We start from the raw sequence: 23,368 nt of genomic DNA on the forward strand, positions 1-23,368 counted from the left end.
CAAACACAGACCTTCAGCATGCGCAGAAGAGGGTGAGAACAAAACTCTCTTTTTCGAGATGCCTCCACCAGCACGCTTCCCCTCCCAAATATCATGCACCCCCTCCCTCCCAGTTACTATGGCAGCCGATAACAAGCAAGCAAGGTAGAGGCTGACACATGGCTTGATTGTGACATACTGTACATGAAGCTGCCCTTGAGGAGCACTTGGAAGCTTTATCAACTCCAGCATGCAGCAAATGTCCTCTAGATTTCTATTGGCATTGGGAACATTTGCTTCTCCATAAGGCCATAGATTTTTAAAAGCAAGCTGATAAGATTCCCCCCTTCAATCCCCCTGCCTCCAGTTGTTTCTCATTTCTGATGGAGCCTTCTCAAGAGGGACATCTCTTCCTTTTAAAACAGCTTTGCTAATTTGAGGTTCGCTCACTTCTGGGAGTGTTTGAATCATGAGCTACCGGCATCTTGTATAAACTATTGATAGCCAACAGAGGAATAAACTGTATGCATAAACAACCAAAAACTTGTGAAAGTACAGGGATAACCTTCAACACAGGCCTGACCAGGAAGTGTGCTATACATTAGCCAACATAATAGAGAAACATTCAGTACTGGCTGTGATAATGACAGGGCATCCAACAGCTGAAGGAACATGAATTTCTGCATTCACATTTTTCTAGTGAATGTTACTGTTTCTTGGTTTATTGCTTTATCTGTGAATATATCATGTATATTAAACTTTGCAGTTTTCTTTTGGTCAATTTTATCCAAAAAAGATCCCCACCCTAGCTTCTATCTCATTTGTGGGTCTGTTGTTTTTGAATCCATTAACCTACTGTCCACATATAGTTGTGGCAAAGCAACATGTTATTTTAAATCTGATAGCACTGGAAATAAAGGAATTTGTATTTCTTCCTGAATATTAGCTGCTGAGTGGCCATCTAGTGTTATGCAGTAGAATCAGGTTGGATTGGATTAAGCTTAGTTTCTAACAAAGTCTCTTAAGAACTCAAACTCAGCTAAGCATACAAAAGAAACAAACTGTGGCCTCTCTTGGGCTTTCCCTAAGTCTTGCCATCTGCCATGAATTTACATATTTATCACAACTAACTAAGAAGGATCAATAAATGGTCACATGTGTAGTAAGAAGTTATTCTAAACATGGCATTATAGCTGCTTCTGTGGTTAATAAGTCTGAAAACCTACCAAGGAAATGAGGCATAGATCAACTGACAGGATAAATGATTCACTCAAATAAATACTGAGAGTTCTACTCATATTAATCCTTGCATTGGATAGATTTGAAAATGCTGATCAAATCTTTTGGATGTGCTCTTTTAAAAAAAGTATGACTGCATTTAATATATTTATTATTTTAATTCCTTTTATGCTATATCCCATACATCTCATTTCTTGTGAGATGGGTATCCTTATAACTTGGATCTCTCTCTCTCTCTCTCTGTCTATTCTGACCCCTCCCTTAGTCCACACCAAAACACTCCGAGCCAAAGATACTTTACAAGATTTATTGACAGACAGACAGGTCCTTGGCAGTAAACCAACACAGATAAGCCTTAGCAACAACCCGGCACTGATAAGTATTAGCAGCAATCCAGCCTGCCACGCTCACAAGACTGTTCTCCCACATTAGTTAATGCGTTGACTTCTGCAAAAGGGGCGTGTGCACAAGCAGTCCTTTTATAGTCTGGAGAGGAGCCTAATTACCACCAGCTGAGTACAATTACCTCCTGTAACTGCGCAACTGTTCCTTACGCCAATTAGCTCTCCGGTGGCGAGCATCCAGAAACAACTCACTGCTGATGTCCAGATCACACTCCCTTGTCTCCTCCCCACTGGTCCAAGGCTTAGGCACCTCCTGGTGGCCAAGCTCTCTGTGCCCTGTTCGGAGTCGGAACCCTGTCCAGGGTCCTCCACCTCTTCCTGAGCCGACTCATAGGGACCCTTGCTGTTGGAGTCTGGTGGCAGCTCCAACGGCTCCTGCTGGGCTACAACACACACACTGTCTCTCTCCTATCTGTCTGTCTTTCTGTCCGTCCGTCTGTCTATTCCACCTTCTCCTCCTTCTGGAGCTCAAGGCAGCCTACATGGGACCACCTTTCATTTTTTTGCCCAGTATTACCTTGTTTGTTTTGTTTATATTTTGTCAAATCTGGAGGATTCCAGATTTTACCTGCACAACAATAACCTGTGTGGTGGCTTTTGCTGAGAGTGTGTAACTGACCCTTAGTTTCTATGTTGAGGGTGGCCTTGAACCCCAATATTACTAATGCCACATAATTACCATACTACACTGGCTCTCATATAGGTGTGTGCATATGTGCCTAGTATAAAGTAAGCGTACAGTAACAATATGGCTAAAAATAAGCATTTGAGCCCTCTTTTAATAATAAGGGAAACAGCTCAACTCCAAATCTAATTCTGGAAGTAAATTCATTGCGGTGTTGTTTGTGGCCTATTTTAAAAAAAGTATACACATGCAAAATGGAGGGTAGACTATTGCACATGCTGAGGTAAATTTTTAATGCTTAGCAACACTCTGAGTAAAAACTTCAGGGAAAGGATTTCCATTTTGCCTCTCAATTAAGAGTGTTTGGAATATTGTATCCAGCAGTTCTCTACAGAGGGGAAAGACAATAAGCATGGATTTTTTTTCTTTTATAAAAACTGTGATCAACAGACCACACTTTAGAAAAGATTGATCTAGGCCCTATTAAGGAAAAAGTAAACTTAGCAACTGATGTCAGAAATACATGTGGCAACCCCTTATCTCACCATAGTCCTGAATAAAACAGACTATATTGGTATAGATAGTCTTGCAAAAACCAAGAGAGTTATAATAATTTTTTTTTAAAAAAAGAATGGTGGTGGAAATAGTTTTATACATGCTACCTTGAATTGAAGCTGACTATAATAAATAAATATAGACTCTATGGCTGAACTCTTACTATGCCTTCCTGCTAATGATGGCCATAGTGCTTCCAAGATATGACATGTGATTTAATAAAACTTTAATGTTTTACTATGGTCTTCCAGAGGAAATTTCTGTGTTTAGGAAGTTTTAGAAGACTGTGTGTGCCAAAGCCTGGAGAGGTTGCTGACCATTATAGTATGTTAAGAATCCACAGAAAGGACTGAGAAATTGGGTGCCATATAGAATCTTGCTTGATTTCAATAAGAATAAACATTCCAGAAGACGGGGAAAGACAAACATTATGCAAACCGAATCATTGGATTCATTGTCCAATCATGGTATTCTGAAACCATCTAAATGCAACATTAGTGAGCAAAATTTCTGAATTTATATTACTTACCGCATCATGAAATTTGATGAGTGTTTTGTTTTTGCTTTGATCATTGATGTAGTTTTCATAAGCTTTCTCATAGATAACTTGGACTTCATTGACAGCCTGCAGAGATAGCAACCACAACAAATAGACATTCTAATTAGATATGAAGGGCAGTGAAGAAACCAGCAGAATTTCAGTAACAGGAAACCTGTGGCTTTCCTCTAGTCCTCTGGTTATTCTATCACTTGAGAATGTGGTAGCAACAAAGAGGGCCGCAATCAACTTTAAGGTAGAAAGTTTTATCTATTTACAGAAATAGACATGTTGAAGGTTGAACCCGTAGCAATTTGGGAGCACAAGAAAGCAAGCTCTAGGCTTTGGCTTTGGGCAACATGACTGATGGATGAGACATAGCTTATAGGGTGCAAAAGGAAATTGTCTGGGCAGGTCGGGCAATAAAAAAGATTGCCACATCAATGACAGAATGCAGTTAGGAAATATCAGATCTGTAAATTAGCCTAGGAAGTAAAGAAAAATGTTCTCCAAAGAAAGCAATAAAAACTCTTTCTGTATATTTGCCAAGACACACCCATGAGGGTTGTACATAATTTTAAAGAGATTTTACTCATTTAAACTATTTTTCAGTTTAAGATATTTAGGGTAGTACACAATAAGTATTTCACTTACCGTTTTTTTGCCCAGAAAAGCAAAAACCCCTGCAGCAATTTCAGCAGCAAAAATCACCAGCAAGCAAGTAAAAAACTACAAAAGAATGAAGATAAAATTACAGATTAAATTTTTATGGAAACCTGAATGCAACATGTAAATCCACTCTCTGGGAACTTGAAATAGTAGTTTTAATAACAGAAATACTTTATATAGGACAAGAGTAATGATGCAAAAAGGGAAGGTTATACTTCAACTTTCCTTAAATCAGAATAATTTTACACTTTAAGGAAAGGATGGGATAAAGAAATATCAAAGAAGCATTTCTAACACTGCAACATATCCAAAGGCTTTGCAACAGAATTCTGTTTATGTTTTGCTCATTGAAAGAGGCTGCATTCTAATAAATGAATACAGAATTGCAAATTAATGCTTCATGAATTCTTATAACCACTTAGATAGAAATATGTCCTGCCTAGGACTTAAGGGTGATAACGGGTAGACAATAAAGGAACCTCCAAGTTACTGAGTTTAAAGAAAAGTTTTACACTATCCACCTTCCTCTTTCTTCCAATGTACAGCAGATTGATTTCAATACAGGCGTCCTGGCTTAATAAATTGTAATTTATTTAACTGAGTATGATGTCAGATCCATCCGCTCTTTTTAAAAGTGCTTTTCCTTTTATGCCAGCTTTGATCCATTCTCTGTTATGTCAGAAATAGTTCTGTTTTTAATACCAGTCTGCTAACTGCTATCTTAATTCACAGTTTGATATTTGAATTTAAAAACAGACTTCCCTGTTTTGGACTTGGAATAAAGCAAAATACACATACTTTAGCAGAGGGATTTTAACTAATGTTTGACTTAATGATTTTGCATTTGAGAGAGGTCTCATATCCCCTTATTCTACATGTCCACGACTTACTGCTCCAAGCAGGCACTGAGACTCTCGTGCTGCTCCACAGCATCCAAAAAATCCTACTGCCATCATCAACACTCCTGCTCCTATCAGTACATACAGTCCTGTAAGAAAAGACAGAATTATCCTATTATTTATGAACTCCGATGTGTTAGCTGGGAATCAGATAGCACTTTTGTCGCCATGGAGACCCACAAGTCCTGGTTTCTTGTAAATAAATCATTCTAAGCTACCCAGTTACACTGACCACCAGGAAGCCCCATGTGACCAGTTTCCTCCTTTACTGGGACTTTTCAGGTGCATTTGCCAAATTCTATGGGGTTGAAACCCTCAACTTGGAACTGAATGCATGAACCTTTGCACGTTAGATGAGGGGTCTCCAACTTTGGCAACTTTAAGACTTGTGGACTTCAACTCCCAGAATTCAGCTTTCCTAGCTGAGGAATTCTGGGAGTTGAAGTCCACAAGTCTTAAAGTTGCTAAAGTTGGAGACCCCTGCTTTAGATGACTACATGCAATATGTTGGCTTTGGGAACAACTCACACCCTGGTGCTCACTGATAGCAAGAGGCAATATCTAAAGTTTTCAAGATGTATATCTAATCCATCTATCAGAAACAGAGAAATACATGGAACCATTTTAGTATGTAACATTTGTATCTAAAACTGTTACCATTTTCACCCAACAGAACTGAGATAGTCTTCCTTTAACCAGTCCCTCATTTACAACTTTTTGTAGTTATAACAGTAATGAAAAAATAATTTTACAAATCATTCTTGCAGGTATGATTTTTGCATATCTGTAAAGCAAAGGAAAGGTGAAGTAAGATCATAAGAACAGTCAAGATTTCACTTGGTGACTATTTGGCTTAACAACCAACCGGCCAGCCCCAAGTGTGGTTACTAAAGTGCTACCTTTATAGATATTTAAATGTATCCACAACTGTGATAGACACTTGAGTAGTTAAAAAAATTACAAGAGCACATTACAATATTCTAGGTCAGTAGCATTGCTGTTGGTTTTTTATTAAATAATTCTTGTAGCATCAGGGGTATCTTAACTCCTTTTCTCTCCCGAAATAGCTGAACAGAAAACAATAAAACCATTCTCAGCAGCATTGCTTGATGAAATAAGAGGGAGAGTAGAGAGTTGATCGATAGTAAGATTTTTTTTAATTATGGCCAAATAGCAATAAATAACTTTTTAAAATTCCAGATTTATAGCCACAAGAGTTGGATGGGTGATTTCTTCAAGGAAAGAATACATTTTCCAAGAATTTCTCAAGGAGAGGACCATCTTTTCCCCCTTCAATCAACACTACGATTGAATCAGGAAGTGTCTTCCTGATGTCTTGGTTTGGGATTAAAATTGAAACAGGGAGAACTAGGGAAGAACAGGACAGTGAAAGACTGGACATCCAGACATGTCTCTAAGCTACCTTCATAACTAAACAATTCAAGAACACCACTCTGTGTCCTTAAAATTTCTCTCTATTGCTCTTTCCTGCAACTCAAGAAAATATGGCTATAGGGAGAGGCAGGGCCAGATGTCGCTACGACACGACATGCAATCTTGGGGTTCCAGGATTGCTGTCGATATCTCTGTTGCTGGATAATACTTTTGGATCTAAACTGTTCTGAAGGGACGGTGATAGAGAAGGGCACGTCTTGCTGATCTCAGGGGCATCACAAAGCCTCTGATCGATCCAGGAAAAAGCTCTTTTTGCTGGCTACAAGAGAAGCAGCCAAAATGGCTGCAGAAGTTGGGGCAGACCCCTGAAGCAGAATAGGAGAGACGGTGTGTCGAAATGGTGAGAAAAATCCTTGTTATTAGAGAAGAGAAAACCCAAAAGACTTAGAGTTAAAATAAAATTGAACACAAAAGGAAGCAAGTGGCGAATTAACCCTGCTTTAAAACTATCGTATTAATTTTGTTGTTTTCTATGGATGGACTTTTTACAAATGCCTCTTACTTTTAAACTGGACTGGTCTTTTTTCCCTTCTTCCTCTATACTTTTTCCATTTTTTGTATTTGTGGATTAAAAGTTTCTTTCCTCGCAAGGCTTGGCTAGATTGTAATCTTTAAACATTTGTTTTCTTCTTTTCCGGAGTTCGGAGCTTAGAAAGAGAGGCAAAAACAGAAGGAAAGGATGTAACACTGCCATCTATAGACTAGAGGCTTGGCAACATCTGATAATACAAAGCCATTGGCTTTGTTTACTGAAAGGGTCAGTGAAAAACGTCTTGTTTATACAGGTGTTTCTTTGAAGGAAAGAGAAAGATTTGACCTGAAAAACTTAACTGAATTTGTTTGAAACCTAGCAAAAGTCTTGGATGTTTTAGTGGCAGTGTTTATAATCTGGAAAAATGGCCCAATATGAAGAAGAAAAGGGACTAACATTGCAAAGAATTATGCTAGAAATTTGAAAAGTCTTAATAATCACAGAGAGAATTGAAAAGAGACTTGAAATTATAGATCAAAATACAGAAAGTACAGAGGGAAGAATTGAGAATACTTATAAAAAACGATGAAATTTGAGGACAGAGTTCAGAAAACCACAGAGACATATGAAAGTGATAAGAAAATCGTTGACACTGACAGCAAATTGAGAGTGGAGGGAAATGATAAGTGCGAAATACGGAAAGGCGAGATCGATGAACTGGAATTCTATCTCAGATGTCAAAATATAGATGACCTCAATACCAGGAAAGATTCTGGAAAAGATAATCAAGCAACGAATTAGCAAACACCTAGAAGTAAACAAAGCAATAGCCAAAAGCCAACATGCGTTTGTCAAAAACAGATCATGCCAGACTAATCTTATTGCATTCTTTGACAAAGTGACAAAATTAGTGGACCAGATGGATGCTGTCAATATAGTTTATTTGGACTTCAGTAAGGCATTTGATAGGGTAGATCATAACCTACTACTAGATAAAGTAGAAGAATGTGGGTTAGACAGCATCACCACCAGATGGATTTGTAACTGGCTGACCAACCGCACTCAACGTGCAGTCCTCAATGGCACTGCATCTACATGGGGAGGTATGCAGTGGAGTACCCCAAGGCTCCGTTTTAGGCCCAGTACTCTTCAACATCTTCATCAATGATTTGGATGAGGGAATAAATGGGGAACTCATCAAATTTGCAGATGACACCAAGCTGGCAGAAATAGCCAACACTCCAGAAGATAGACTAAAGATACAGAAGGATCTTGACAAACTTGAACATTGGGCACTATCTAATAAAATGAAATTCAATGGTGAAAAGAGTAAGGTTCTACATTTAGGCAAGAAAAACAAAATGCACATGTACAGTATAGGTGGTACCTTCCTCAATAGTAGTAACTGTGAGAGGGATCTTGGAGTTCTAGTGGACAATCATTTAAATATGAGCCAGCAGTGTGCAGCACTGCTAAAAAAGCCAACACGGTTCTAGGCTGCATCAACAGAGGGATAGAATCAAGATCATGTGAAGTGTTAATATCACTTTATAATGCCTTGGTAAGGCCACACTTGGAATACTGCATTCAGTTTTGGTTGTCACGATGTAGAAAAGATGTGGAGACTCTAGAAATAGTGCAGAGAAGAGCAACAAAGATGATTAGGGGACTGGAGACTAAAACATATGAAGAACAGTTGCAGGAACTGGGTATGTCTAGTTTAATGAAAAGATGGACTAGGGGAGACATGATAGCAGTGTTCCAATATCTCAGGGGTTGCCACAAAGAAGAGGGAGTCAAAATATTCTCCTAGGCACCTGTGGGTAGAACAAGAAGCAATGGGTGGAAACTAACCAAGGAGAGAAGCAACTTAGAACTGAGGAGAAATTTCCTGACAGAGCAATTAATCAGTGGAACAGCTTGCCTCCAGAAGTTGTGAATGCCCCAACACGGGAAGTCTTTAAGAAGATGTTGGATAGCCATTTGTCTGAAATGGTATAGGGTTTCCTGCCTAGACAGGGGGTTGGACTAGAAGACTCCAAGGTCCCTTCCAACTCTGCTATTGTATTGTATTGTATTGTATTGTATTGTATTGTATTGTATTGTATTGTATTGTATTGTATTGTATTGAATCTTTATAAGATATGCAATGAATAAGAAGTTGTCAAGAGAAGTCCACATAAGACTTATCAAGAAAACACTTAGAATACAGATTCTACAAATGGCAAGAGATATTGGACCGCACTATTTCTGGAAGGATACAGGATGATGAAATGAAATGTCACAATAAAATTTAGTTAAATGTAGTTAAAAGTTTTGAGTACTATGTATAATACAAAGTAATAATAGCTATAGTAAAATAAATGATCAATAATGATAGTAAGGCATTTATATATACTAGGTTGATAATATGAAATTTTATACAAACTGTAAGGGAGGATGATGGAGATGATGTTGAAAAACCTTTTTATAAAAGATAAATAATTCTATATAGAATAGAATATAAAGATGTAATATCATTGGATGATTCCAGGATGATGTAATGAAATGCCATAATATAAATTTACTTCAAATTTAATGTTTCATATAAAAAGGATGCAATAATAGCTATGCTTAATGGATGTTTAACAATTATAACAATTTGTATACATGTATATTAGATTGATGATACTAATAATGGAAAAAACACAGAAATGAAAATTATTAGGGAATGTTATCAATGCTAAAATAATAGAATGACTTAGAATAGGGTATGAAAAATACTTTATTATTGGATATATTGAAGATGATATAATGAATCATTATAATATAAATTGATACATATTTAGAATACCTTGTTTAAAATGGAGAAACAATAGTGATAATCAAACAAATAAAGTACTGTATAATAATAATGTATACAAAGATATTTGATTGACAATATGTGATTTTTGATAAAGCTCAAGTGATGACTATGGAAAGGACGCAGAAAGACCTTGTAACCAATCGACACACTGTATGCAGTTGAAGAAGTTTTTATGTGATATGTTTTGTGTGTTTGTGTTTGTTTGAAAATTTTATTAAAAAAACTTAAGAAAATATGACTATGAAGAAAATACAGCTGCTTCATATTCCTGCTAAGTAATATATAGAATATAGCTAAGAACAATCCACTGAATTATTTTCGTAGTTCTGGTTTCTAACTTTAAACTTTATTTAATGCTGCCCCTTGAGTAGAACTACAGTTCTTAATTTTTGCCTCCTGCTTTTTTTGCCAAAGACTATTCAAATATATTTTCTCAAAAATAGAATAAAAATATAACGCAGGATTTTAAGAAAACAAAACTGATGAAGAAAATGTTCAGGAATGTTTTTACAGATATTTTAGTTCAACCTACAACAGATGTCAGTATTCTGCTGTTTAGAAATGAAGTGAAGTCTTCTATTGTGAAATTAATTAAAACATTTTTAATTCTGCAACATGAACTACCCAGAAGTTAGTTCTTGACAAGCCAATTTATTGTATTGTTGTACACCAACCAGAAGTGTTTTTTGTGAGGTGGGAATCCATTATAAATTTGATTAATAAATTAATTAATCACTCTTTAGAGAGAGAAGATATGACAAGTTGCAAAAAATAAAAAGTGAAATATTCAAGATAATTCAGAGACTATATAAACTAGATAAAGCTTCAAAATCTGTCTTGCAATAAAAAGCTAGCAAAATTATTTGGAATAGAGCATATGGTTCCCTCTATATATCTTGGAAATGCATTATGATTAATAATCAACTCATTTGAAATGAACATCTTCAGCCATAGTTTTAGGAATTGAACGATTCAGCAACCTGCTTTAAGAAATATAATATGCTGAATATCACTGCACTTACTTGTTCAAAAGGGTCCTGTGGTAAATCACATTGAATTGAAATATGAAGACTGAGTTGATTTGAGAGTACACAGATTGAAAGGTGGGTGACTATCTGAAAATACCGTTTGCGGTTGGAGGTGAAATAGATGCCATGCTCCACTGCACCACAAGAGGGCGAAATGTACTAACTCTTCATTTACCTCTTATTTTTATGATTTTTACAATAAATGAATTTGTTAAAAAGAACGTCATTTTTTTCAAGGACTAAACCTGCTGCCCTGACACAGAAAATTTATTTTGATCCTTCAAAATAAGTTTTTGATTTACCTATATTATGCATAAATTAAATTACTCTGAAAATGTACTGTAGAGACTCTTATTAACTAAATGCTTGCAACCTTTGAAGCCACCTTATAGCATATGCTTACTCTAGTAGATATCTTTGATACATGTATACCTTGTTATTTTCCAGAAAGTTCTGCTCTTTGGAGAATGGACCATTTTTCAAGTCGTTTTAACCTCTTATCCTCTTTTCCTCCTAATTACTCTGTAGCATCAATGGCACAAGCTATAATCACATATTCTCTCTTCCAAATGCAATTGAACATTACCAGAGACACAGCCACGATATATGAATAAATTGACAAGATTGTTTTTTAAAAAATATGTTATTTACGGTAGTTCTTTAAAATATGATGAGTCTTGGACAAGGAGCATGGGTGCTATTTTTGAAGGTAATATATATATATTTGTGCAGGCATTATAACAGTCACTCTGACAAATAATGTATTTTAAGTGTTTTAAAACATATGCTGCCTTCTGCATGCTGTAAACCAGGAAGCCCAGGCTGACTGCCCTATCAGCAATTTCATTTAACTCCAATTACTTCTTGAACGTCAACTATGGAGCATGGCACTCCTTATATGGAAGAGAGGTTCAGCTTGAAAAATCTGCTCCTTGGCCCTTCACTGTGGCCTCTTAGAATACATAAGCTCACCATCTGTGGTTTAAATACACTGTGAATGATAAAAACAAAATGCATGGGTCCAAAATGACTTTATCTTGTTTGAGTAATTTCTCTCATTCATATTTTCCAGATGATGTCACCATGAACAGAGGGAGGGATGCAATTCAGTACCAGGCTCTATTAGAACTTTGCAAGGCAGGGTCAAACCTGTTCAAGAATGCTAATTTGCCACTTTTCTCCTTCTCTGGAGGTAGCCCTCCATAGAGCGTCAGACCCCTGCTCTTCCAGGAGAGAATGGGGGGTGAGGGAGTGACATTCCTATTGTTTCCTATTAGCAATCCTTAAGAGAAAGCTTTACCTAAAGAGGACAGTCTGGCTTACTGACTGATATGAGTGAAATGCCAACAGCTCCACCAGTGAAGAGCAGCCTGGTTATCAAAACTCTGAGTGGACTATCCTGCAGTAAAACATCATTTAAAGGAAGAAAAGAACCCCCACTGTAGGGAAACCATGGTAAGGCCAAGAGGTTTATGGGGGCTGCCATGAGCAAGGAGAACAACATAGTCATAGGTGATTATGTGAGTAATTAAGTGTTATACTTTCTTACAGGGAAGTGGTGGCTCAGTGGCTAAGACATTGAGCTTGTCAATCAGAAAGGTTGGCAGTTCAACAGTTCGAATCCCTAGGACCACATAACGTAGTGAGCTCCCGTTACTTGTCCCAGCTTCTGCCAATTCAGCAGTTCGAAAGCATGTAAAAATGCAAGTAGAAAAATAGGAACCAACTTTGGTGGGAAGGTAAAAGCGTTCCATGCACTTTCGGCATTTAGTCATGCCGGCCACATCACCATGGAGATGACTTTGGATAGTGCTGTCTTTTCAGCTTTGAAATGGAGATGAGCACCGCCCCCTAGAGTCGGGAATGACTAGCACATATGTGCGAGGGGAACTTTTACCTTTTACTTTCTTATATGAAACACTTTCAATGTTTCATAGTTTTAACGAACTAGAACCAATTTTCTTAGGTACCTCTACTCTGTGGCCATTGTCATTAAGGCAAAAGTACACAATCAATGAAAAACTGTTCGATGCACGAGAATAACATTATCTGCATTTTATACGTTTCATTATATTCAGATTTTAATTCACTCTAAATAGAATTTAATTTAATTTTTTATTTGCCGATTTCCTCATTTTTTTTTGTCCTGGTCAAATCTTGCTTGAATATTTGTGGCTCCTTTCATGCTATTCAAGAGCTGAATGTCTCTAAGTAGGTAGCTATGGTGAAGATGCACATCCTCTCTGTGCATCCCTGGAAGAGCCTCTAGGGTCAAATAAAATTGCCTCATGACATGAGCATCTCAGTTCTATTTTTTTCCCAAAAATTGCCCCCCCCCCAAAAGGAGGGTTGGCTTATTTCTTCTTACTTGAGGTCAAAGCTTTTTCCCCTTTGATTTTCTCTTAGCAATAAGAGAGTCCCATCTGAGTATGGCAGAGACATCAGTTGCCTTGCAACAAGGCCAAACATCTAGCAAGGAAGAAAAAAGAGTACTTTGTATGATGATGGAAGATGAAGACCGTCTTTGTCTCAAGTGGTGAATGCAGAATTCCATCTCACTGCACTGCTTATGGGATGGTTGGAGAGGAGGACTCTGCAGCTGCGCAGAGTGTGTAGCGTTGTTGGTGGCAACATGAACTACTATATTAGAGACAGAAAAGCTGGGCTTTCTTTGTTTCTTCTCTGCTTCAGAGCCCTGTCTCTAAGGTGACATGCAAACTTTCAGCTAGTGTTTCCATACATAATTAACCTCAGAGGAAGTTTCCTTGTTTATGCAGCTGATATCTAATTTACTTAAATCCCGCAGTACCAATTACACCATGTCTAATGATGTAAGTCCTTCCTAGCAAAGCTAGTAACTGCAACCATTATGAAGAGACCAGACAACAGACGACTAGACAAGGAGCTCTATGGTTGGTTTATATACAAGCTGATTTAAAACAAAGAAAAGCAAAGCCAAAGAAATCATAAGGCAGACAATATTTATTGTAGCACCTTTATAGATGCTTGGAGACAAACATCAACACCAACACTTCCTGTGTTCTTATGTTCCATTGATAGGATATAATTTGGAATATGAAAGGAACCAATTTGTCTTTGTAATCTGTAGACAATTTGTAAGTTGCCCAGAGATGGGTATTGCAAGCTACTGGCTTTTTGCAGCCTCCAACTCGTCGTTGTCATCATCAGTTACTATTATTAATATTTCAATATCTGCTGCCTCCAGAGTTTTCAGCATAAACCGCTAAATAATAAAGATACCTTTTCTAGCCAGTTTTTGGATTGAGTAAAGAATGATAATTTAAGTCACAACGTTTTTCCTGAACCCACAAACCAAAAGGGTCTCAAGCCCCATCTTAGTTTCTCTGATGACATTAATCACTGTCCTCACAATGACCCTTGCTCCCAAAATGATGCATATTGTGCACAGGGAAAAAAGTCTCTTTCCACATCTAAAATGTTCCAGGGAGCTCTGGAACAGTCACTTTTCTTGTTAGATCAGCTATTCAGATTGAGAAACAAAAACTTTCCAGAACGAAATTGTCTTGAATAACATGTTATTTATGGGGTTCTAAATGTGTTGCCCATAATTATGGATATGCATGTAGGTCCCAACTCTGCAGAGGTATCTACTACTATCCTAATAGCCAGTCTGTAAGGTTAAATTTCATTGAAGAATTGATGCTTTTGAATTGTGGTACTGGATAAGTTTTTTAAGAGTCCCTTGGTCCTCTTAAGATCATATCAGTCAATCCTAAAAGAAATCAACCCTGACTGTTCTCTGGAAGGATAAATACTGAAGCTCAAATACTGTGGCCACCAAATAAGAAGAGAGGACTCATTGGAGAAGACCCTGATGTTGGGAAAGATTGAAAGCAAAAGGAGAAGGGGCTTAGGAGGATGAGCTGGTTTTAGATAGTGCCATTAACGTAAATGAACATGAATTTGGATAAATTCCGGGAGATAGGGGACTCTGGTGTGCTGTGCTCCGTGAAAGTTGCAAAGCATTGGATACAACTTAGTGGCTAACAACCATAACAAAAGGTCAAATTGGATAGAAAATAAATTGTTTCAAGTCACCCAATGAAAGGCTATTTAATTATGGCATCCAAATTTGTAAAGCTCAGAACTTCTGTTTTTAAAAAATAAATGTTTCTCCTGCCCAAAACACATAATGAAAAAGATAAAAATCCCTAGAAGTTTGGGACTTGTTTACAATAGATTCATCTTTGCCATTCCTTTTGCACTTGAATAACAGAACAGAGACAAGAGTTACGTTGCCTTCTTTATGTTTGAAGTGCTGACACTGGAGGGTCTCAAGCTTCAAGAGCGATATAACTATAACTGCCTCCTGTGTTTTTGCATGCTCGTGTTTTATCGTGACAGTACTATGAAGCTGAGGTTTGCCAGTAGCGCACCAAGAAAGAACTATTATCTTAAACTATTGGTTTCAGCAATTATTTTCTTCGTAGTGGATGCTTTTCCAAGTTTTATTGCCAATAATTCTAAATAGGTTTTTGTAGCATAAACAGCTCCCACAGATGCAATTGCATATAAGAGGCAGATATTAAAAGAGAAATCAAGATTAAGATTACCTCATTTTGAAAGAGAATCCAGAGACTTAATGGCTTAATATAATTAGAAGCAAGGTAATTATATTTCTTTTCTCTCTTCCCTCACAATTTTGCCAGTGAATTGGAGAAAGGGATTATCTAGATTTATTTGTGTACTTATTTAATTGCAGCAGGATTTGAAAGCATTTTATAGGACCAGCTCACAATTGTGGAAAAACATTATACACATACCGTGTTTCCCCGAAAATAAGACAGGGTCTTATTTTCTTTTGAACCCTGAAATAAGCACTTGGCCTTATTTTCAGGGATATCTTATTATTTTTGAGGTGCAGGAGGAGGTGAGTGTGGCTACATCATGGCTGCTGCTCTGTTGGAATATTTTTGGGGAGGACTTATTATCCGGGGATGGCTTATTCTAGTGCATGCACTCAAAAATCCAATTGGGCTTATTATCCGGGGAGGTCTTATTTTCAGGGAAACAGGGTATTATATCACAACTTCTTTATGCCTGCTAAAATGTCTCTAGCGTAATTAAAGATTTGCCATGTAGGACATTAACATGTGTGCTACCAAATTTTTTTATTTGGGGATAGTTGAAGTGACTTGGTGGGGATGAAAATTTCTGATTTCTCTTCCTAGCCAGCTCTACGGCAGCCAGATTTCTTCTATTAAAAAAGAAAAGAGGGTCCCCAGAGAACCATTGAAAACTTTCTATACCTCTCTGCTGTTATCCAGTAATGCTCTAGTTTTCTGCAGCCCACAAAATCCAAAAGGAAATTTCCGTATCTTAAAAACTGCATTGTAAAGTGGCCTCATAGTAGTAGCTTTAAATGATTAATTATTTTTTACAATAGTTATTACATTATGGAAAAGGAGGAGGACAGACTGAGACAGCCTTAGCAGTGTTTCATCTCCTTGTTCATCACAGATCAGAATAATTCATTCCACCTTTTCAGGTAGGCACTCCAAACAGCATGTTACACACATTGTTTGAAATGACATCATTCCCTCCCCACCCAGTTTAATCGATTCTCAGAGACTGCCTAGACAAGTCCCTGCAGTTTGCTTGGTAAAATTATTTAGAAGAGATTGTCTCTTCTGCCTCTTTGCCTTTTTCCTTGGGCTGAGAGAAAGTGAGTAGCCCACAATCACCCAGTTGGCCAAACTAGGACTCTTGTTTTCTTAACTTACAGAGCCCGAGTTAAACCTCCAATGAAAGTTAGGTCCCAACCAATACCTTGCCTTTTTTCAAAACACTCCTGTTATAAAAGACTAGACTTGTTCCTTATTAACTAAAGTAGAAAGCTACTAATTTAAGCATATGTCTGCAGGAATCACCTTCAAAACTGTGTTAAAGCTGATTAAATGTTAAAAAAAGTATGACAGTGGGGGATCTGAAAGTGAATAATATTTATTTCCAGATTTACATATTATGCTAAATCCTGTCACATCTCAAGCCAGTGAGTTCTCAAGCTCAACTACATGACACAGAATAAACCCAGACTGCCTGTCTCCCATGCCACTTGCTGCAAGTTGCAGTCTATAGGGAGGTGACTGGGGAATCCTCCTCTTTTATGGAAAGGCAAAAGGGGGGAGACAAACATGTTTTTATTTCCTTGAAGTAGAGGCACATTGACTGAAAAAGATCTGTTTACTGTTGGATTCATTTCCTTCTTTCAAAATGCTATCATTGCATAGTAGGTGGCAGCTAAAAATGCTGGGAGTTTTCCTAGACATAGATACTGTTTTTTCCTGCTTATGGTAGCACTGTATTATTATTTGGTTTGGTTGTTGCTTAATGTAACATATGAAACAAGCCTAGCAAGTCATAGCACACGGCTTGGTGTTGTATGTTCAAAACTGCTTTCAGATTTCATTCTCCTGTACTCCACTTCTATATGCCCCTTTCTTACAGCAACATTTCCCTTCCTTTGTAATTTCTTATCACAGAATTGATATAATTCACATTCTGGATAGCAGGAAAGTTGTTGCTTCTCCCCCATGCTGATTTTATGTGTAACTTCTCGACATCCTATAAGAATCAGTTCTAGTTTCTTCCCCTTAGTATCCGATTTCATTTGGCTGTTACAGTTCGCAAAGTCAATAAGCAGGGTTTAATCATAAGTAGTAAAGCACAGGATATAACTTTAACTTCACAAGAGAAGGAAAACTGCAACAGGCCTGAATGAAACAAGATGAAACTTGCTCTTATTTTAGCTAAGCTTTTGTGTAGGCACCACTTCCAAGGAGGAAATCTGCTAACTTTGAGGGCAGACATGACTTCATATCCTAAAAGCACAAGCTGTCCCATTAAGGTTTTTCTAAAACAAACAGCAGCAGAACAGCCTCAGAAAAGGAAGGGTAGCCACTCCCTACCTAAGGTTTTACCCAGAGCAAATCTGCCACCAAGAAATAATAAGGTGGATGAGAATTGTGAGCATTCTTCTCAAATGAACTCAACAGAGAAGTTAAGAGATGCTAAGAAGGTTAGGAAGAAGATCAATTCTACCAAGAATTCCCAAATGTTTTGGTTTGGTTGTTGCTTAATATAATATACATCTTTGCTTAACGTTGTTGCTTATTGTTGCTTAATGCAATATATAACAAAATGGATACCCACACAACCTTATCAAAGTGCCTGACCACTCAAAGCACAGCCAACACACGTTGTGAAAAAGATAATACTGCCATATATTAAAAACATTTCAAAAACAACTACTAGACTATTAACCACATGGCCTCACCGTAGCACACAAACCAACTAAAAACTTCACTATAGTTTCAACTAGAAAACAGAGAGTATCCTAGACCAAGCTAAGTAAACAATAGAGTAGAAAGTTTGAAGAGTAAGGCAACAGTTACAGATAGATGATTGGAGAAAGAATTGGGTAATTGTGAGGAAGAAAACAGAGGATCAAATTCTGCAACAGCATATTAATACAAGATTGAAGACTGATAATACAGAAATAATGGTCCTAAACAAAATTTCTACCAGATTTCCATAAAAGAATATTCTCTGATTATAATCCTGTGAGTTTGATTTACAAAAAGAAATGTAGTTATTTTAGAGGAAATTAAATGAAATATTACAGAAATAAGCAAGTCATATTCATGATTCAATAATGGTTTGGGGTACAAGAAAAGCTTAAATGAAAGGTTATTTTATACAGCAAAAACTAAGCTCAAAAAGAAGAGTCAAGAGAAAACACAGGGTATTTTGGATGAGATAAAAAAAGAAAGAAATTTGCAGAGAAGATAAGTATTTCTCAAATTAAACTTTTACAGCAATGCACATTGATGTTAACAGTAAGAGAAATGGAAATAACAATGAAGTATGTAATTGAGTTTGCAAATAAATCAGGGAAATGGTAGCCGTATAAGACAAGAAAGGAAAAAGAAAAATTATACTGACACTTCAAGTGGGAAGTATTGCAAAAATGTTTCATCATTATTATCAAGACATGATGTTTCATCACTATAAAGGGCATGATATTTTTTTATAAAGAAAATAGACAAATATTTACAAAACCAAAATCTACAGATTTACAGAGAAACAGACAAATTATGAATAGACCTATAACAATAAGGGAAGTTTCTAAAGCTATTAAAAAGATTAAACCAAGAAACGTGGCTGGACCAGGTGGATTATCAGGTTTTAATGTAAATGTTTTGAGGATAAACTTTTACAACCTCTACAAAATATGAATTCTATTTTACAGGAACTTTGAAAGAGGCTAACATAGCAAGACTGATATGATTTGCCTTTAATAAGAAATTACACATCAATACCATTACTGAATAATGATAGTATGTTTTCCATAACAATTGTAGCTGATAGATTCAAAATAATTTTTCAGGAATTTATTCATGAAGATCACTGTGGATTTTTAGACACATTGCTAACTGTGGTTTTTAACCCAAAGACCAAGTAAAATGTTAGAACTATGTTGGACATTCTAGAATATTTGACATAATAAAAAACAAATTACATTCCTTTTTTTTTTCAATGCAGAGAGGGTTTTTAGCAATTTGAACTACTTTCGTAATTAAAGTTTCAGGGACTATTGACTTTGGAGACAAATTTATAAAATTTGTCAGTTGATTTATACTCCATAGAAAGCACAAATTATTGTTACTGGAGATCTAAGAAAACCAAAGGAAGAACACAAGGCTGCCCACTGTCTCCTCTCTTCTCTATTTTGGTTCCTAAGATTCTGAATAGAGATATATGACAGGAGGGGAGGATTGTAGGAGTAAAAATTAAATAAACAGATGACATGACAATTTGGTATTGGTTTTGGAAAATCCCTTAAAGAGAATTGAAATATTAATGAGCAAATAAAAAGAATTTGGGTCATTAGCAGGTTTCAAGATTAACAAAACAGAATTTAAAGATGTTAAGAAAAAATATGAGCAAGGAGCAAACACAAGCGCATTGATGAATAAAACAGGTTTTAATATGGAGAAGAAAGTAAAATAATTGGGTATTACTATGATAAATATGAATTGTATATTATTTCAAAACATGCTATGTGAAAATATGGAACGAAGTAAAAAAAAAGGTGTGTTAAAGTGAGAGAAGATACAATTGTCATTATTGGGGAGAATTTCTGTGATTAGGATGGAAGTTTTTTTATTTTCATTTCATATCTGCTTTGACAACTGATGCATAGATAGTCTTCATGTATGACCAAAATGGAGCCCACGATTTTGGTTGTAAGTTATTGTGGTCATAAGTTGAGGAATCACATGGCAGGACTCAATTGTAAAGTGAGTTGCTGTGGTCAGAAAGGGAATCATACGGTCATTAAGCAAACCTTTTCTTCTAAATGGATTTTTTTTTGCCAGAAATTGGCAAAAGGCATAAGAAACTGGTGAAGAATGCTGTAAATTATGATCATGTGACTGTGGAATGCTACAACTGGTTGTAAATGCAAGCACCCTGAATGCAATCACATTACTCTGGGAGGAGGGCAGGAATTGTAACTTCAAGGATGGGTTGCAGGTGGATTTTTAGAAGTCTGTCATAACCTTAAATGATCATTAAAACACTGGTTGTAAGTTGACAACTAGTTGTATCAATTAACGACAGAAAGAAATTTTGTTTCGAGCAGAGTAAGACTCAGTTTAAAATGTACAAATGAAGAACATGTTATTGCTAAAATATATAAACTTCAAACTGAAATTTGAAACAGAAGAAGAACGAGTGAAAGAATGTATGATAAAATGGGCTAAGAATTTAGGTTATAGTATACAAATGGAACAGTGGGAAAAGATGTGTTTGAAAGGACTGACATTTATATGGTTATAAATATTATATTATAATTTTTGTTAAATGATGGTAAATCATTGATATATGTCACCAGAGAAACTGCTAAAATGCATAAAGGCACTTCAAATTTATGTTGGAAATGTGAACAACAAGATGAGACATTTTACCGTGATTGGTGGATGTGAAAAAAATTGTAAAATGTTGGGTTTAAATACATACTAATGTATTAAATAAATACTAATTCAGAATATTTTAAAAACTAATATACAATTGAAGCCAATGATTTTCTTTTGGGGACTGATCAATAGAAAAAGTCATGGCATTTTGTTTTGATACATATACATAACAACTGCAATGAGGTTATTGTATGCACAAAATTGGAAACTCTTGAAATTACTCACACTGTAGGAATAGATGGTGAAGATGATGGAATTTGCTGAGATGGCCAAATTGACATCTTTGATCACAGAACAGACATTATCAAAGTTTATTGTTGACTGGAAATCCATTATAGACTTATGTGAAACAGGAAAAGTGAATTTATGACTTATGGTTTTGATGATTTAAAAAAAAATAGATGATAGAAAAAATGAAAGTCATGTTGTAATGGTGTTGGTTGTCATGTTTAAAGCCCTACATGGCTTGGGATCAGGTTGTCTGAAGTACTATCTCTTCCCAGTTATATCCACCTGACCCACCAGAGTAGGGAGACAGGGAATGCTGTGTGTCCTCTTTCTTAAAGAGATATATCTGGTGGGATCCAGCAGAAGGGCCTTCTCCATGGTGGCTTCCTCCCTTTGGAACATCATCCCCATGGAGATTAGACTAGCTCCCAATTTGAAACTCTTTTGCAAGGCCCTGAAGACCTGGTATTGCCAAAGGACCTGGGAAAGCCAGAGCGAAACAGAGCCCATCAAGTGGCTTGTTTGATTGCTTACTGTCACCAAGGGGATGAGGGTTACTGATGTTACTCTTTGTATATTGAGTTTTTTATTTCTTGTAAGCCACCTAGAGTCACTGAAAATGAGTGGGCAGCCATATGAATTATCTAAATAAATAAATAAATTCTCAAAATAATGAAATAAACTATGGAGTAAGAAATAACTTTATACTCCTAAGTTCTGTAAAGAAAATGGGAAGTTACTTTAAAAAAAAATATTTTCTTTCTTGTTTTTTACGTTTTGGGGTTTCTATTTTTTCTTGCATTTTTTCTTTTCTTTATTCTAGATATAATTTCTTTAAGTTTTTATCTTTATTAAAATCTTAATACAGATACATCAACAAAATAAAGAGTATTGCTACTGAGAGACCCTAGACCACATAAACACGGGTTCTGTAGGTACACTCCAATGGTACCTACAGTTGCCAAATTATGAATAAAATTGTTTCTGTTTCTTGAACTGGTAATCACTTGTCTATTCCAAGTAGGGTTAACATATTTGAACTGCAAATCTGTGGAGTTTTCTGTCTCCCTCTTCTGCCATTTTATGGATGTCCAGATTTGTGCAGCCCAAATATAGCAGCCTTTATTCCAACATCTGAGCAACCATCTAACTGCTTTGGTTTCTAAGAAAACAACTTGTACTGCCATAATAAAGAGTTGATTGAAGTCTTGATGCCGTTGCTGCTACCTAAAACAGCTTGAAAGGGGAGCCATGTGCAAAATGGGGGAGCCATTTCCCCACTGTATTCTACGATTCATAAGCTGGAATGGCCATATGTGCAAATCCAAATGTCTAATTTATCATTACATTTCTATCAGTGGTTGCCCCTGGATCAGATGCTCAGGAACAATACCAGAAAGGAACTATTACGCCGTTTCCCAAGATTGGCTGTTGTGGGCTCTAGAGAGTTGGACTAGCAATGGATTAGCAATGAGTACTACCTCCTCTGATTAGTGTCAGCTCTTTGGAGTTTTAGGAGTAAAAGTTTAAAATCTTACTCTGTGATATCTAATTTAGCTGTTAAATCATAAGCTCCTCTGAGCTTACTAATAGTTTATTAGATTTGGTTGGGATGGATGCAGTGGTGGGATTCAGCAAGTTCGCACCTATTCGGGAGAACCAGTTGTTAACTTTCTAAGCAGTTTGGAAAACCGGTTATTGGACTAAATCTTATTTTGTTTTTTTTCCCAGTTTACAGGGCAAATCCTGTAAGGAAGGCAGGAAGGAAACATTCTGATGTTGTTTCTAGCCTAATCTTTATTGTCCTGCTTACAGAAACTGCCTTTCTGGTTAACCCTTATTACATTGTAACAGCTAAGACGAAGGACCCATTGATATGAGTGACATTGACTTGGCCACGCCCACCCAGTCACATGATCACCGAGGCCAGCCTACCCAGCTGGTCATTAGGGTAGAGAACCGGTTGTTAAATTATTTGAATCTCACCACTGGATGGATGACTAATTTATTGAGATACCCATCTTTCAGAAGCTAAGTTTGCAAAAGAGTGTAAAAGCACTGAGACTCTGTAAGTGGGCACGAGAATCCTAAAGCATTGATTATAGACAGCCAGTTCAGTGTAGGTTTGTTACTTCCCAAGTACTTGTCATTTGGTTGTAATCTCTGAGATTTTAACTCGCCCTCTGTTGATAGGTGGATAGATTAGGCAGAGATCGAATGGTGGGAGCTGATACTGCCTGACACCCTTGGTGGAATTTAATTGAAGTCAATAAGGGATTTTATTCCACCTGGCATGGCCCAACCCTTACCCGGCAATGCCTGTTTGAGCTATTAGCACAGCTGCCAGCCTGTTTCCAAGGGGACGGAACCAGTGGATGGAAAAGATGAGCAGAGAGAAGGTTTTCAGAAT

At 36.7% G+C, this 23,368-nt stretch overlaps 1 protein-coding gene across 1 annotated transcript in view; it reads right to left on the reverse strand.

Annotated features, from left to right (window-relative positions):
• The window catches only part of TSPAN2 (tetraspanin 2), a 71,161-nt gene that overhangs the window by 12,196 nt on the left and 35,597 nt on the right, over positions 1–23,368 (reverse strand). The window contains exons 3-5 of the mRNA XM_081946519.1: positions 4,900–4,997; positions 3,995–4,069; positions 3,332–3,427 (exon numbers count right to left, since the gene is read on the reverse strand). Coding sequence (XP_081802645.1) covers positions 3,332–3,427; positions 3,995–4,069; positions 4,900–4,997 — 269 coding nt within the window. The remainder of the gene's footprint in view (positions 1–3,331; positions 3,428–3,994; positions 4,070–4,899; positions 4,998–23,368) is intronic.

This window comes from Natrix helvetica, assembly GCF_964273705.1.
Source record: "Natrix helvetica genome assembly, chromosome: 3".
In the NCBI taxonomy this organism is placed as follows: Eukaryota; Metazoa; Chordata; class Lepidosauria; order Squamata; family Natricidae; genus Natrix; species Natrix helvetica.